The following is an 18,091-nucleotide window of genomic DNA, read 5'->3' on the forward strand; positions in this document are numbered from 1 at the left end:
AAACACTAACCCTGGCATGGACCTTAATAAAACTTTGGTCTAGGTATTTTTTTCTTTACTAATCTTTTATACACGTTTATGCAACTTCCCTCTCTTTCCACAGAGAGAGAAACACGGGTGGGTTTCACAGTGACTGATCACTGTGGTAGCCAATAAGAGGCTATCACAGCAATCAGGTGACCCCCGAATCAAGAGTTCCGGGTCCCAATCCTTTATATGGGACCCAGGGGTCTTGGTGAGACCTCGGTCTCTGCTTGGCGAGACCTCGGTCTCTGCTTGGCGAGACCGGTCTCTGCGGTCTTTTTCCCTCCCACAAAAAAGACAGATATGCAGCCCCATAAAAAAAAAGGCCAGTGCAGTGAGGCTGTATATCTCTGTACTGTCTGCATCAAGGGGTTAAAATTTGTACTGAACAGGAATTGCATATTGTACTTGCTGCTATAATATTATTATGAGCCGAATACATTTATCCAATTTGGATAATCGATATGACCTTTGTTATCACCTCTGTTGTTGCAAGTATGTTTGTTACCAATAGAAAACTAAAAAGGAAAAACTAGAGACCTCTCAAACACTGCTTAGGAAGCAGCTGAAGAACACTTTAAAAAATACTTTGTACAACCAATAAAATAGATATATTTACCATGTAATTTTAAATGAAGTAAAGAAAAAATAAGAATAAAAAAAAAAAAAAAAACAACAAAACAATTTTATTTCCAGTGTTTAAGTAGGTATGCACACAGGCATGGTACAAGGTGGTAAAAGATCTTCATGCAGAATTGTATTCTTTTCAATGAAAGAAACCAGTTCCACCCAGGATTTACTATCTACATGCCTATCATACAACATTTATATCAAATCTGGTATCTGAAGAAAAGATACACAATGTAATATATACATTAAGTTACTGTATCTTACAGAAAAAGATTAAAAATTCAAGTCACATAAAACTCAAAAGTCCATATTAAAAGTCGGTATATATGTATATATAAAACTCGAAGGGTCTATTGGAATGTGTAACCAATGGAAGCTCTGAATCCCAACTGTTAAAATCTGCAAATGAAACCTGGAAAGTGAGAGAATGGTCTATTTTTGTTCACAGTAGGTTCCTCTAATTAGCCGGTAACAATATGGCACCCTAATACACCACATGATTTCATAATGAGGCACTTTTTCGAGTGACTAAATAAAAAATAAAAAAACAACATTGTTAAATGGTGAACATCTGCTATTGAGAAAACCTCAGGTTACAGAAAGAAGGTATGTACAACAGCGAAGGATAAAAAGCATGTTTGTTCGACTCTGGTATGCGCTTCCCATAGAGAAGGTGTTGTGTTATTCTGGCTGTAGCTGAGCTCTGCAAAGACGTTCCACAGGGCCAATGAATGAATTCAGCCTCAATATAGGCTGCAGAAAAAAAAATATATACATACATATATCTATAAAAATAATTCAGGCACAAACCTAAACACACTGGAACTTTACTTCAAATGTAGGCAAAATGTTGCTCAATGTTGTGGAACAATAAAGGTTCCATCAGCAACTAAGACAGACAAGTTTGGCCATCTCAGAACATTACAGGATCGCTCGGGAGGAACAAACCATAACTCATCGGGCATCAGGCCAAGTGAAAACGATTTGCCTATCTCTGAAGTTATAAGGTATGTCTGGGCAAAAAAAAAAAAAATGATTATACACACATTATGTATGTATATATAAATTCCCAAATGTTATCCCTTTATAAATGCAAGGTCAGAAAAATGCCTGCTGCTCCTGCCAAAATTCCTGAGAGTATCTAATATCCTGTAGTGAGCCGACAAGGTTACCTCTGCCCGAATGAAACCTCAAGCAGTGTCGTCAACCCTGTCTGAGTTTTCTGCTGCTGAATTAGAAAACACCCCCCTTTTATTATGGAGTAAGGGGTAGGTGTTCTGTAGTTCAGAAGAGGAGAATTGGGCAGGTGTGACAACAAAGCTTTGGGAATTCAGTGCAGCACAGGCAATGTTGACAAGAAGTTAACAGGACACTGGATTTAAGGCAGATCACCAGATATTTTTCAATAGCATTTTTAAAGCGAGAGAAAAAAAAAAACACAGGGAAACGAGTACATACCGCAAAGTTGTGCTTTTTTTTTATTTGCCCGTACATACACATTTAGCAGGACTGCTTTAGATATTTTTTTTCTTTGTGAGTGTAATGAAATGTGGAATTTCTTTTATAGGTACTGGTAGAACCGGGATCGAACTACCTGAGTACCTGACAACTTGTGCGGATGAGCATCTACAGCAGAACTAAAGTTGCTCTTTGCTTTGTTCTGGCAGTTCTCCCCATTAAGCTGATCAGCTGAAGAATGGGGCGTAAGTTCGGACTGGTTTTCCGTTACGCCGCTGGTATTGGTGGAGCTGACCAGGGATGACGATGACAAAGGAGGAGCCATTGATGTTGTTTCAGTTAACTTTTTGTTTTCTAAAACCAGCTCAGTGGGGCTAATGACGTTGAGTTCCGATGTGCTAGTGCGTAAGCGTTCTCGTTTGAGCCATGCTGTGATCGAGTGGTCTTGGGATGTACACTTTGGCTTCAATCGATCCACGGCAGAAAGTTCTGACTCCTTACCTCCCTCATAAATTTTTAATGCATTTAAAACACTTAATTCGGAAAAGTCTCTCTGTCCCCCGAGCGTGTGCCTCCGCCGAATGTTTTTCTTTTTCCGGGTTTCAGCGGCTTGTGCCTTTTGGCTATCTAGTCCAAACATGTCGTCTGCTGAGGTTTTCAGACGCAGTTTAAGCCTATCTGTGATCTTAAGCTTCCAAGCAAGCTCCGGCTTTTCCAGCTCACTTTTTAACGCTAAATCCAAGTCACTTTTTACCAAGTCTAAACTGCCAGATGGCACTCCAGTTCCGGCCGCCTCCGTGACAGGAGATATTGCGGAGGTGTCCACATTCTTGCCATCAGTTGAACATTCACTATCTGTCTTTTGTCGTGGAGACTTTTTCCTTGCTAAAGTGTCACATTCTATAAGTTTATGAGAGCTAAACCGCCGACTGTCCATTCGGGGAGTGGAGCTTCCCTCCGTACAGCTGGCACTTCCTTCAGAGTTCCGTCGGCTACTTCGAGACAGTTCTTTTACTTTACCTTGGCTCTGTCTGTCATAAACATTGCTGGGACAGTCGCTTTCGCTGTCCGTTTCCATGGGCCTCCCTTCGCTGATTAATTCGCTTCTTTCATCATCTGCATCTTCGCCTTTGCTCTCCGCTACAGACTGAACCTCTGGACTTATCAAGTTTGGCTCCAGGCCAGCTGTATAGAAGGCGGATGAAGTGGTGGAGTAGTCAGATGTAACAGAGCTCACCTCTGCAGACAAGAAGTCGTTGCCTTTTACTTCAGGGGCAATAAAAACACTAGGTTTTGGTTTGTGCATGGAGGCCTGGGATGAAGTGCTAAGTACAGTTCCTGAATCGGAGATGCTTTCTTGGGAAGGAAACAGCTTTGTGTCATCAGATGGTACGGTGAGTCTTTGCATCAGAATTGGAGATTTGGGGGGTTTCGGAGGACAAGGAGTGATCTCATGGGAAGGCGTACTGTCCTTCCTAAGTTTATCATCTGTATACAGACTTGCATCTGTGTCCTTTGATGTCAGTGCTTTAGGTTTTCGAGGGATGATGACCTCTTTTTTAGTTTCTCCTTTTCTGCTGTCAGGATTCCGAAGCTCCACTGGGGAGAGATCCTTTTTATAAAAAACGCTATCCACCTCATCCTCTGAACTGCTTGGATGGGGCTTGTCTTTTGGTTTCCTGCGTTTTCGACTGGCAGCTGCAAAGATGGAGGACACTAGCAGCTCCCGACTATACTGATCTTTTCCGGATCCCCAAGAACCCTGTGAAATATAAAAAAAAAAGAACTTACTATGGCATATTGCATTGTCTACATTACAAAAAAAAATGAATAAAAAGTGACGGAATCTCTTCAACCACTTGCTATCTGGGGGAATTTTAACATTTCTCACACACACACAAAAAAAAAAAATCTGCATTTTACTTAGAGCCCCCAAACATTATATAATGTGTGAAAGTAGAGAACCTAACGAATAAAATGTTTTTTTAACATTTTTGTGTCGTATATTTACACAGCCATTTATCAAATGCAAATTTTTAGAAAAAAATACAATAATTTTACTACACACAAATATAAGTTTATTGCATTGATTAAATAGATACCAAACATGTCCAGTATTAAAACTGTGCATGTCTGTGAAATGGCGACAAACTACGGTACCTAAAATTATCCACAAGTGATGCTTAAAAGCCTTTACAGGTTACCAGTTTAGAATTCACTTTAGATCTGTTTGATCAGCTGCTTCCCCAGCTGTACTGGCCAAGGAAACACTGAACTGAAACCGGAAGAGACCAAATCCTTGTTCCTTTCTGCTTCATTCATCACAGAAGATTTGATTGGGCAATGGATGTTCCTCCTCCTCTGTGTGTAGTTGACCTGACCACTAATAGGATGTCCTGGGCTCCCTGATGGATTGGGAGAGCCCGGGAACGGAGGTAGGAGTCTGTTTAGAGCTGTGTAAAAGTAATCAGGTGACTGTAGAGCCATTCAAATTCCCTTCACCTAAAAGTCGGTCACAGGCTTAAAAAACAGATACCAGAATAATGGATGCATAACCACTTGATCACTTGGCCTAGAGACAGTGATTAAAATGAAATGACATGACATTATGAATGTATAAGTCATGTGCAGTCAAAGGCTTGGTTTTTCTTTCCTTCTTTAATTACACGGTCAAGTACAACAAATTTCTATAACCCAGAACACAAAAAAATTACAAACCCCCAACATAGAAAAATCCCGACATACCTTAGATTTTGCTGAGTCACTAGTAGCGGAATCTGCAGGACAAGAGAAAAGAGATCGGCTGTCAGTTGCGTATGATGGTGAGGAACACAATGGCGACAAATAATGCAAGGCTTCATGGAAAGGACAAGCACAGAACATAATGTGTCAAAGCAAAAGAAAACAAAGGGGATAGTCATAGCTCACAAAAGATGCAAGCTCCACCACAGAAAGCCACCGCCATGAAAGGATGCTGTGAATTGTAGGCAGAACCAGCTCAATGAGAGGAATGGCAAGGAACCCTGTTCTTAAAAATAAAAAACAAAAACAACAACACTGAAGTTTAAAAGATCCATCTAAAGCGTACTAATTTTTGTGACAGGCTATGAGCTCTAAACACTAAACACACAAGTCTAAGTCTAGCATGGGGCTGGCCGTGTAGATCCAGGTCACCGGAACACGCAGATAGGCTCAAGTAGCATTATTACACTGCAGAGCTAATCAATCACCTCTGATTGCTGACTGTCAGCCTAAATCTAAGGGAACGTGTGACTTGCAAATACAAACTGTTCTAAGGTCAGGATGGCCACAGAGCACAGCTAATCCAAATAATGCCCTCTTCAATATGCTTTGGTTTGACGAGCTATGCAGCATTAGCTATTTGGCTCTCGCGTCCTGTTGTGGTAACAGATAGGATGTAAAATCTCCCAAACAGGACACACAAAAAAAAAAAAAAAAGCCTGAGATGGGCTTTAACCTTTTCTTTACTCCATCCAAAACTAAAAAAAATGCCTTTAGATATACTTTATATAAAACCTGTTGTAAGACTTAGGTGTCGTTGCTGATTTTCTTCTTTCTTTGATAGTCTAAGCATCAATGACCAGAACAGGCATACAGATCAGAAGTGTCAGGGATACCCCTCGTCTGCATTCTAATTCAGAAAGCAGCCAAGGGGGTAACAGTTAGGCCTCATTCACACAACGGACCGCTCGGGTCCGCCTGCTCCATGCATCCCTATGGAGCGTCGGATGTCAAATGAGACATGTCCGCTGACATCAGACCCTATGCGATCCACTAAAAACAGACGTATGGGGGCCACATCCCCATCCGTCCATGCGGATCGGATCGGGTAAGATCTGATGAAAACGGACATGCTGTCCGTTTTCATCAGATCGCTCCATAGGAGGACAGCGGTGCCCAACAAGCCCCTCCCTGCTCAGTGAGCAGAGAGGAGATTGTCATCCGTCGGCTCAGCGGAGATCTGTACACTGATGTCCCGCTGAGCTGGCGGGAGCAGGCGGACTCCGTAGGAATGGAGTCTGCCTCGTACACGTCTGAAGGACCGTTTTCATCAGTCCAAACCGATCCTGTGTAGGCCCCATAGGTTATTTAACCTGCTTTAAAATTTAACCTATGGACTGGTAACCGATAGGTCAAAACCGATCGTTAGTATGCAAAAGCATCGGTTAAAAACCCGCACATGCTCAGAATCAAGTCGACGCATGCTTGGAAGCATTGAACTTTGTTTTCTTCAGCACGTCATTGTGTTTTACGTCACCGCGTTCTGACACGATCGTTTTTTTAAACTGATGGTGTGTACGCACGACAGACCATCAGTCAGCTTTATAGGTTAACCTAAGACAACGGTCCTTCAGACCGTTGTCCTCTGGTTAACCTATCGTGTGTACAAGGCCTAAGAGTCAGGCAGAGAAGGAAAGGTCAGCAATGCCATTGTCCATGTTTCTTTCAAGGCAGGTTACCTTTAGGCTGGGTTCACAGTGTGGAGTCCAGTGAGTCCCTGTTAACCGAATCAGGTCTGAATTTTTGCCTGAATTCACACCTGAATCGGTACCAAAGACACACAAGATCCTTTCCAAATACTGGAGCTGTTTGAACCGCCTCCATTCTCCTGTCATGAGAATTGGATGTGGGGAAACCTGCATTCCAATTCACATATGTGTGAACCTGGCCTTAAATCACAACTGCCAGTTTTTGCTTCGTGAACATACTGGGCACTGAACAGCTTGGAGTCTAATGGCCTATCGTGGTTTGTGGGCATAACTGCAAACTAGAATTTTCCTCAATTACACTTGCTATAGCCTACAATTAAAGTGTTTGGAAACCCCCAAAAAAATGTATCCTGCTCCTTTAAAAGCATGTTCTACAGCACAGTGCTTGTGCGGTGTCATTTGGCCCCCTGTAACACCTGCAATACCTTCCCCCCTGTAAACTGACCACAGTTTATTACGGCTGTTGACACTGTGGTCAGTTTATGTGCCTCCGTCATCCGCAGGCCTGCTCTCAGTCTCCTGTGTCCTTTCCTCCCCTCCCTGTCAGCTCTGTATGTGTACAAGAGCCTCCCCTCTCCTCCTGCCACTACTAGTAGGCATTTAAACATTAAAAAAAACGTACTGCCAGTCTCTTGTATCCGGGTAGAACACTCGGTATAGGTTTCCAAATACCATTCTTGCAGATCTCTTCAGAGCGGCAAGCACAGTGGTCACGTGACTTCCCGGCTGATGTCAGCGGGAGACCTTGGCTCCTACCACTGAAGCCCTGGATTGTAGTAGAAGAGCAGCCGGGAGTCACGTGATTGGTCTGAAGAGACCTGCAAAAAAGGTATATAGAAGCTCTGTTGGCCACATACTTACACTGTGTGTTACAGGTAGATACAAGAGAGGGGCTGACAGAGTAAAACAATTTAGGTCAACAAACACTTTAAAGCTGGCTACACACTATACAATTTTAACCCCTTCATGACCAGCCGCCGCAGTTACACTTGGCTCCCCTAAGTAACCCAACGTAGCTGTATGTCGGTTAGCCTTTTGACCACTAGGGGTGCAAGCGTGCAGCCGGAGACGAAGTGCGTGCCCGATGGTTGTGATGACTGCCGGGTATCCGTGATCGCTTCACACAGAGACAGAATGGAGATCTGTCAGTGTAAACAGACTGCTCTCCTCACCCCTGACAGCACCAAGATCTGTTGGTCATACTAAGTAAAAACAACAATCAGTCTCCTCACCCAGGCAGTTCCATCCCCAACCCCCCCCCCCCCAGATAGAATCATTCCCTAGGACACACATTTAACCCCTTGATCGCCCCAAAAATGGGTACCCCATTCCCTGTCAGTGACATTTACACAGTAATCAGTGCATTTTTATAGCACTGATCGCTGCCAATTGTCCCAAAAATGTGTTAAGTGTCAGATCTGTCCACCATAATTCCGCAGGCCCGATGTTTATAGCACAAAAAATTTAAACCGCAGAGATGATCAAATACTAACAAAAGAAAGTGGGATTTGTGGGAAAGAAAGGACGTCAATTTTGTTTGGGTACAGCGTCGAACGACAACGTGCAATTGTCAGTTAAAAAGACACAGTGCCGTATCACAAAAAAGGGCCTGGTCATTGAGCAGCCAAATCGTCCAGGGGGTGAGGTGGCTAATACAATGTTCTTGTACAACTTTCCTTTAGGATTTACCAAAACCACATAATGAGGTTTAAGCCAAACACTTTTAATTTGTATGCAATCAGGCAGGCCCTTGCAATACATAGTTAAAGGTAAATCTAAAAGTAATTGAACGAAAAGTGTGTAATGTGTATCCAGCTTTATTCTACAATTTCTGCGCACAATGGACCTTGAGAGCTGTACCTGGCACAAAATTTGTGCCCTTGCCGTAAATATGTTAGAAATGCAAAATAATGCTTAAAAATACATCTAAAGACTTTCAGTTAGTGTAGGTAACGGCTAAAATTCCAGTCTTTCTTTTTTGCTGGGTCTTGTTGGGGAGATTTTTCATAAAAGGCATAAAAAGGAAACTATCCAAAGTGAAATCCATACTAAACTGTTGCAATTGGAACAGGTGTCCCAGTTGTAAGATTCCCCCCTTTTTCTTTTGCTTCATTGACAAAAACTTTGGATTTCCCATCACTTTCCGTCCCACTAATAATGGTCACCGGTATAAATAAGGTAAACCTCTCCAGCAGTGACACAGACTTGACACTGCTTTTAACGTTTCTTTACACTATCCAAACTAACTGGCTATAGATGCACTTTAGGGTTCCACCTACAGCTTTAAAATAGAGTTGAAATTAGAGTTGCTGAGGACCGCATTATTCAGAAGACTTCCATGCAGTCTGACAGCTAGAGCTAGGTGGAATCCCCACAATGCAACAAGTGTATATAAACCTGTATGGAGACAAATATGGAGACCACCATGGCTGAACTGTCCTCATTAAAATACTACCTTCCTGGATGTCATGCTGAGCCAAAGATCTCAGTGTTCACCAAGTCACTTACATAGAATAAGCATGCAGATTACGAGTTTTGACTTGTATGCTTGTTCCACGTCTGTGTTTTAAGGTATTGAAGTCATAAACAACCAGGCAACTAGTAAAGACGACCAGCAATGGCAGCCTTCGTATTTCTCTCAGTACAGGTTTCCTTTAAACATCAGTACTAAGAACTGTAGTAAATTTCCCTACAGCCACCAATCCCATTCAAATTCTCATACCAGCGGTCATTTCAGAAATGTGATTGGTGGCTTTGGAAAAAAGAAAAAAAAGGATAGATTTGAAGAGTTGGAGGTGTAAGGCCCATAAAGCATATATAAGATGATTGCCCATTCTCTACTACTGCCATTATGAAATGGATAATGAACACCAAGTACTGTACTGCAGGGAAAGAAAACTGAGGCTAGACAAGAATAAAGAGAGCAGAGGGGGCCAGCTAATGGATCGACAACGTCAATTAATGCGTTTTTTTTTTCTTTTTTTTGCAGCTAAGCCCCATGCCACACCCCTTATAGACACATGGCTAATGCTTATGACCAGAAAGACTAGTAGACCATACCATGCTATCTCTCCTCAGGGTCTGCTTCAGAAATAACAAGAGATGGCAGAAAGACTTTTAAGAAAGTAGCATTGATCTGTTTAAAATACGCTGAGCAGAAACAAAGTTGTACACAGTGCAGATTTTCATTCAAATTCAAAATGAGGAAATTAAAAAAAAATCTGGATAAGGTAAGGTCCATTTCACAAAAAACGGGGGTTTCTGCAGACAAGGCAGCTACATTGTGGACAGCAATCCTCCTTCTTCCTACAGTTCCAGCTGTCCACCACTGACATGACAGAGTCCACTAGTGACATCACTGTGTGGTAGACTCCTCCCATTTCGCCTGTTTCAACATCGGTATAAAAGATCTCATAAGACAGGGAACAACAAAACAAACAAAAAAATATAAAACACAAAACAAAAATTTCCCCCTGAAACTGGACAGTCGTATGCTTACATATGTCTATACACTCTAAGGGATACTACTGAAGAAAGGGAGAGGAGCATGCTTGGTTAGTGCAGCAGCGGGTAGGCAGAAATATGCTAAGATTGCCTGTGATACTAGTACTTAGCCAAGGAATAGGTGGCAAGTGGGGAAACGGAACAAAGAATTACTTTAGTACATGTCATTGCTGTAAAACAGTTCTAAATCTTGAATGGGGCATATAAAGCAGTCAATGATAGAGCCAACCTAGACTACATTCTAATTAGCTCAGTAAAGGATTGTCATGTGACCAATTACCAATCAACTGTTAGATATGTTCTCTGCTAGGATACTCAATGTGTTGTCTATGTGATTTATTTAGAAGACATTCTAGAGCAGGGGTAGGCAAACTTAAAGAGGTGGAGATCTACCTGAACAACATTGGAAAATTCAAAGATCACCGGGCACAACGTCTCCTCCTCACACCGGATTTAAACCTCCAGTTGCCCTACTACCATGTTGCAATCGTGTTGATAAACTATCATGGGTTTAAATCAGGTGGTGAGGAGGCTTCCTCACCACCTGTCCAACACACTTGGATTGCTTTTCAGGAGTAGCAGAGTAGTGCCTGCTGCACTTGTGAATGAGCCCTTGGTTGCATTTGGAAGCAGCACCCTCAGGGCTCATTCACACAAAGTTGGGGACAGGTAAATGTCACGGTTTTACCACCCCCAATCCCTACCCTCTTTAGCTGCTGAGGCAGCAGCCAAAAGGTGTACAAATGCGCAGCAGAAATTAAACCCCCTGTTGCTTTTAGGTGGGTACTACCGTCTGCTAATCATGACCCATTCAAGTAAATGGGGCCACTCTGCATGCTTCTGTGGTGTCCAAGGAATTAAAGCAAGTGGTGAGAAAAGCAACACTGCCTTCTTTAAACCCTTGTCTGCTGTACTGCACAAAGGTTGCAGGGCATTTGCACAGCAGCTTCATTCACTTCAATGGCTCATGCTTGGCAGGTGCTACACCCATCCAACTATGGCAGGATGTATAACTCTTGCTGTGGCATGTGCACACCCCTGGTCACTGCAGCCAAAAGGTGGTCCCTTCCCTCCAATCAGCTATCAGCTGTTCTCATTGAGCTCAGCAGATTGCAACTTCAGCTCCCTGCCCCCTGCTTTCTGGATGCTCAGACAAGCTGTATAAGTTCAACTCACTGTAGAGAGGATTACAGATTTGGAGGATTTGTTTCATCTGTTTATCACCTGAGGCCAGCCACTTCAATAGATATATGTAAGTGTTTACAACCACGTTAAGGTGAACATGTCATGAGACAAAACTGGGGAATACATTAGTTCAGCCCTCAAAATTTCCACTTGCCTGCTTGCGTTAGGCGAGTAAAAATAAGCTGAGGGCAAGTGTAAAGTCGCATCAGAGGGGGCACCGGCGGCAGGCGGGGTTGAAAGAGAGCAATTTCTCCTTCCAGCCTCCGCCCCTGTCATTCTCTTAGCAGGGTTTGGCATACAGCGGGAGTCAGTAAAGAACAGGGCGGAGGGATGGACGTATGCTGCCAAAGTTTACTTTTCCCATTATCAAGCTGGTGATTGGTTGCTAGGCGGTCTGAGTAACCAATCATCAGCTTAATAGGAAAAGTTAACTTCGGCAGTTCTCGCTCCCATCTCCAGTGCTGTGTTCCGTAGTAAGTCTCTCTGCAGTCTAAATCTGTGAAAGTATCTACGTCATTTAATATAGCATTAAAATATTTACTAAACAAGGCAGTAATGATGTGTACAGTGCCTATAGCAGACAATCATATTGTATCCTTATTTTATTTATCACAGTCAGATCAATAAAATATGATTTATGTTAATATTTATTAACAAGAAGTTGTTAATATTTATTTTTGTAACTTAATTCTGCATAAAACATTTAAGTGTGTCATTTCATGCGATAATTCACGAGGGGTGGGATTAGGGGTGGGGCAGGAGTTGGGTAGGGCAATTGGCGGTGAGTAACGCTTAAGGACTGGCTAGTAGATCAGGACTTGATATTTTGAGCCCTGCACTAGTTGATTGCTAGGCAACTGGCATTGTCATTCAGAGGCTGATGCTCTTGGCTTCAATGCCGACCCCTAACAAATAGAGATGAGTAATTCTAACAATCATTTACAGCATCTTTGTGTCGGGGTAGTGACTCAAAATGCTGAAAACAGTTTGACATTTTTAGTAGGTGACCAGCAATGGCAGCCCTCATGACCATGTCATTTTAAAATCTTCAGACTACATAAACCTATTTTATGCACTACCATAAGAAAACTTTGGCACACGAAAATTTTAAAAATATGTATAGCAATGAAGAGGCCTTTGCTTTGGGATAAAATGCTGACCAGTCATGCTTGGTGATCTTTGGAAGAATGAGCAGGTAGTGGATCATCCATTGAGTTAAAAAAGGTATGCCTGTATATGATCTGCAGTAGACTAAATAGAGCCCTGTGGTAGATACCTGTTCACATGCTGCCCCTGTGTAAAACTTGCAATGTTCCCCACTCATTAAACCATCTCCATGAGGGTAACACAATGCAGTCTGCCCCCATTTATATGCAATATGGTGTAAAACAAAGCCTGTGTCTACAATGCACTCTTACACCTAATAAATGTAATGCAATGGGGTTGATTTACTAAAACTGAAGCGTGCAAAATATTGTGCAGCTCTGCATGGTAGAAAATCAGCTTCCGGGTTTCTTTGCCAAAGCTTAATTGAACAAGCTGATGTTAGAAGCGGATTGGCTACCATGCACAGCTGCACCAGATTTTTCATTCTCCCGTTTTAGTAAATCAACCCCACTTTGTAGTGTTGAAAGTTCAGCAATACCTCCCCACTACACCTTTTATGTGTATTGAGCTAGAAGGATACACCTTAATAAAGCAAAGCCCCTTTATACTGTTTCACATCAAACATTTGGAAGATTTCAAGCAGGAACAAAGAACAGTAAGACCGCAGAAAAAGAAGTCAGAAGAACCTAGAGAAAAGAGAAGAGGAAGAATGCGCTGGGTTAGCCTGCAGGGTTAGACTGTCTGTGCAGGCAAGGGTTACCTGATATCTCGCCAGGGGACAGCCCAGTCCGTCCGATGTTCGGGAGTAAATGGTCAATATTGGGCAATGGCTGGCTGTCTATTGTGCCCTCCTCCTGGGCTGATGTCTACAGTTAATAAACAGAGATCTCTTGAACATCGTTAAACGCATTGACTTAGTTCTATTCTTAAGAACTGAACATAATGGATGCCAGAAAACATACGATCTATCTATAGTGCCAGATAAATGCAACCTTACAACTGATTGAACCATTCAACAGTTTATTTCCACATATTAAAAAAAAATAAAGAATACAAATAAAAGTGTTATCGACATAATTTACCACAATACCAAAAGAAGGCAGGAGAAAAAAATTAACAATAAGAATTTAAAACAGATATACAGCAACATAAGAGGCAGTGCAGTCTTTGCTGGCAAAAGAATCATCTTTGCTGGAGCTTGGCTCTGCCCCGCCCACTTCCTGAATTTTTCTTATTCAATGAAATGCCCATGGCAAGAACCAATAAGGTGATGGGAGGAGCAAGTCCAAGCATGACTAACAGGAAAAGTCAAGATCTGCATTGAAATTTCAGCTGCCTATATGTCCGAATCTAATGATCATTATAACACTGATGACAAGGTGTACTAAGAGCGGTTTCATTCTTTTTACCTACTCAACACATTAGTGTGTCCACATATATACACTGACTATCATTAAGCCCTACTCCAAGAACTTTAAGGCTGGGTTCACATCTCCGTGAGGAGCAGCTCACAGTAGGGGTCCAGTGCACCCCCGTTCACCGTTTCAGGTCAGAATTTTGGCCCGAATTCGAACCTGAACACAGACCAGAAGACGCACAGGACTCCTGTGCAATTTGCTCCGCAGTCGTCCCAGAGATGTGTGAACCGGCTCCATTGAGAGCCGGTCACAGGGTCCTGACATGCAAATTGGACGCGGAGAAAATTTGCATCCAATTCGCAATAGTGTGAACGTAGCCTAAAAAAAAAAAAATCAACCTTGTAGTGGGCCCCCCTCCTCTCCCCTGCACTGCATTGCAAGGGTTAAATGCTTGTTCCATCTATAGATTAAAGTCTGTAGTACGAGTCCCTACACCCCCTGTTCTCCTCCTCAGCCCAACACTCTGGACTGTGGGTCACTGTCACGTACAATACAGGCATATTAAGGCTGGGTACACAAGGGCCAAAAACATATCGGTTTCAGTCTGTGTGTATGTAGCTCCCTGTCCAACAAAAAACGGTCTCATGCGCATGTTGGAAAGCCAGCATCTCAGCGCTGATCAGTGTGTTCTGGGTCAAGGAGCCGCCTCCCTGTCAGAATACAAGAGCTCAGCAGGAAAAATTGCTGCACTAACATTGATTGCGTTAGTGCAGTGATCTCTGGGGGAAAAAAAATCCATTCAGCCCTTAGGGTTGAAAGAAAAAAAAAAATATTTGAATGTGTACCCCGCGTTACTGTATTGTATGCTCAGCAGACTGAAGTGTAACTAAAGCCATTCACAGCCTATGAAGGCGGCTATGGGGAGAGGTTTGAGCACTAGAGGGACCATGCAGGAGCAAGGAGTAAGGTAAGTATTTATACCCTATTCATGCACTCCTAGACAGAATGAGCATTTAACCCCTGCTGTATGGGTGAGCACCACTGCAACAGTGTATTTTTTAATAGTCTTAGGCTTGGTGTTTAATTTATAGATGGCCGACAAGAGTATGGGCAGTGTGCAAGTCTTATGACTGATCAGCCTGTTTACCTAAGGCTTCAGCGCCAAAATGTGTCTGCAAAATCATCAACTCTGCCTATCTGTCATCTACATCTGTCTCAAGCTCTATTTACAATAAGAAATTTGTCAGAAAGCAGGAACATTTTGGTTTTGTTTTTTTCCCCATGTAGCAATTTGTCCTCTCCTTACCATTGGGGCCGTTTTTTGCCTCTCGCCTATGGCTCAAAGATTCCAGTTAAATATACATCTATAGTCATTTCAATTTCCATGTTTCTACATTATGATCAGAACCTTTGCATAAGATGTTACAATTCCCTTGTGCTGTTGAGGCTTTGGGTTACTAAGGGGATTTGTTTAGCTTCGGACTTTGAGATTTGCAGTTTTTGCAACATATGACATGATGGTTAATCATTTTTGTTACACCTATTTTCTTGAATATGCCCCCTGCCATACTGTCCATTTTATCTACTCATCAGCCATCGTTAGGTCTTGTATTTCACACAAATGTATTATGTTTATCAGTACTGCAGCTATCAACAAATTGCAAACAATCCCCCCAATTAGTCATGAAGTTTGAGACGAGCAATTATCCAGACATTGCCTCTAAGGAAAAAAATAAAAAAAATAAAAATAAAAAAAGAACACAAACCCACTACAATACTTACAATTGGCTCATCTCCACTCTCCTCCCCGAAAAACCAGTCATGCTGAGAACAGGAAGAGAAGAAGATCAGTTAGACCCCTCATACCCAGATACGGAAATGCTAGCAATAAAGATTATTGACTGACTTACACGCAGAATGAGGGTCTCCACTATCTTGTACTGGTCGGGCATATGGGTGACCATGTGGGTCATATTATCTTCTGATGCTCTGACCAGAGTTGGACCGAATACAATAGCCAGGTTTTTGGGCTCCATCTAGTAAATGAGAACGAGTTTGAATGAATTGCAGAACATTTTGCAAAAAGATATGAATGAACGTACGCCTAATACATATGCACCAGGACTGACACCTCCCTGCTTGCCATTTTATTTTGCCAAGACATATACTTTAATTTAATACCCCATTTGGGATGCAACCTTGGCAAGAGGTGTTGAGATAAATTACTAAACAGAAGCTGCCCCCCCCCCCAAAAAAAAACAAGTAGACCGCACCATATACACTACGATGATTTTTTTTTTTTTTTTAAAGGGCATGGTTCTCCTTGCCACCTTAAAGCCCCATACACACGGTCGTCAAGTTTTCCAAAAAACTTCACGATTAGGAAGTGGCAGAGGCAGCCGTGCACATCGCTAGATAGGGATGGGCTCAAGTAAGTATTAGGGTGGCTGCTGCACACAGAAGGTTTTTTATCTTGATGCATAGGATGCATTAAGATAAAAAAAAAAAACTTCTGACTTTACAACCACTTTAATGGTTTTATTTATGATCTACAACACAGCTGCCAGATGTTAACAAGTATTTAGAGATGGCTTTGTGTGGATTTTAATGAATTTTTATGTAAACTTTTGCTTTTATACATTTCTTCAAGCCCTTGGCTGACTATATTTATTGTATTGACCTTTATTGGATACCCCAAGAGACATTTCTGTGGAATATTGATGGTCCTAAGCCCTTTTAGAGATACCCTTTGTTTGTGTTTATTCCACCTTTCAAGTGGTTTATCTCCAGCAGCTGTGGAACATTTTGGGGTCTTACTGTTCATTTGTACTTTTATTGAAGTCCATCGGTCATCTGCCCCAAGGAGAAGTCTCTGTCAGTAGAACACACAGTGATTTTTGCTAGTGGCTATAGCTGCTGCCAATAAAATCACATGAAAAATCCGACATGCTGGTTGTACCCAAGTCAATTGATGGATCGACTTTGGTACAATCAGCCTGCCCATGCATGATTCGAAACTCGGCTGGTCCCTGCTGAACCAGCTGAGATTCAAACTGTATGGCCAGTTTCCCTCTCACCGACATGCTGGCGAGAATGAAAAGGCTTCGGGTAGTAGTAAAACGACAACTATCTTACCTTGTTCTTTTCTGAATTTTCTGCCACAGTTTTTAAGTGGGTACAAAGGAATCTGAGGGTTTGGTAATGATGTGCTGGCAATTCGCGGATCTAAAAAGGAAGAAAAAGCAGGTCAGTAAAATACAGCAGGAGAGGAAGGATTTTGGTCTTGTACCATAAACCTTAACAGCAGTCAATCAGAAATCCAAAGCTGCCGAAAGCAGATTTCCGATTGGTTACACAGACATTTTAAAATGCACCAGAATTAGTGTCCCCATTGGAAGATTTCCCCTCTATTCCTGTTCCGGTAACAACTCAAAATTTGTGATTTTCTTTCACTCTGGGTGAGAACAGTAAAACGGAATAAATAGAAATGGTGATTGTCTCCAACGGGGACACACAGAGAAATAACAACTAACATCTGTTCCCATCCCTCTCCACTCTATCCATAATGAAAAAAAGCTTTTGCCTTTTGTTAAACTTTAAGAATATATTAGCCGCTTGTCTGCCATGCTGACCATTTAGCTATAGTTTTTTTGAGCCACTGGTCCAAAATGAGCACATAGATACATCCAATTCTAGACGTATATGCATTCTAGTTCTGGGTCAGTGACACAAGATACTAAAATCAGTTGAACAGCAAATAGCATTTCCAAAAGGGGGGTCTGCAATGGCACCCCATTTATGTCTCAAAAATTTCTGCTTTAAAATAGTAAGCTGCAGATGCAACTACCTACCCACACTGATAAAAAAAATGTGCACACAGCATTAAACATCATTATGAAGGCTGTAGTGATAAATGGACAGGACCTGCATGAAAGGTAGGCATCATTTACATATGTAAAGGACTGTGTTGGATAAATATGTCTACATCACACACACTGAAGGGCTTTATGCTTGTTACAGGTGAGTGACTAAGCAGACAGACAAGCAACTAGCATTTTCAGAAAGAGGCCACGGCAACCTGCACAGGTCTCATGACAGGTGCACTTCACATGTTTAAAAGAAAGAATACAGTAAGACAACACTCACCAGATTTCTCAGAGTTTTAAGCCTCTCATTGGGGTCTTCTTTGCGGTTTGCTTCAATGAAGTCATTGTATTTTTCTAAAAAATGGGAAAAAAGGCAGGTTAATAAGGAAAGATGTAAGGAACAGTAAAATATTTCAGGACCTACAAGAATAAACAAAATTTAAAATGT

The 18,091-nt window shown here is 42.0% G+C and overlaps 1 protein-coding gene across 4 annotated transcripts in view; it reads right to left on the reverse strand.

Annotated features, from left to right (window-relative positions):
- Nucleotides 1-689: 689 nt before the first annotated feature.
- Nucleotides 690-18,091, reverse strand: part of ARHGAP21 (Rho GTPase activating protein 21) — a 239,263-nt gene continuing 221,861 nt past the window's right edge. For all 4 annotated transcript variants that reach the window (XM_040352529.1, XM_040352528.1, XM_040352527.1 and 1 more), the window contains 7 exons: nt 17,924-17,997; nt 16,913-17,002; nt 15,688-15,813; nt 15,560-15,601; nt 13,180-13,285; nt 4,858-4,889; nt 690-3,874 (listed from right to left, as the gene is read on the reverse strand). In XM_040352529.1, coding sequence (XP_040208463.1) covers nt 2,216-3,874; nt 4,858-4,889; nt 13,180-13,285; nt 15,560-15,601; nt 15,688-15,813; nt 16,913-17,002; nt 17,924-17,997 — 2,129 coding nt within the window. In that variant the 3' untranslated portion in view covers nt 690-2,215. The remainder of the gene's footprint in view (nt 3,875-4,857; nt 4,890-13,179; nt 13,286-15,559; nt 15,602-15,687; nt 15,814-16,912; nt 17,003-17,923; nt 17,998-18,091) is intronic.

This window comes from Rana temporaria, chromosome 5, assembly GCF_905171775.1.
Source record: "Rana temporaria chromosome 5, aRanTem1.1, whole genome shotgun sequence".
NCBI classification, from domain to species: domain Eukaryota; kingdom Metazoa; phylum Chordata; class Amphibia; order Anura; family Ranidae; genus Rana; species Rana temporaria.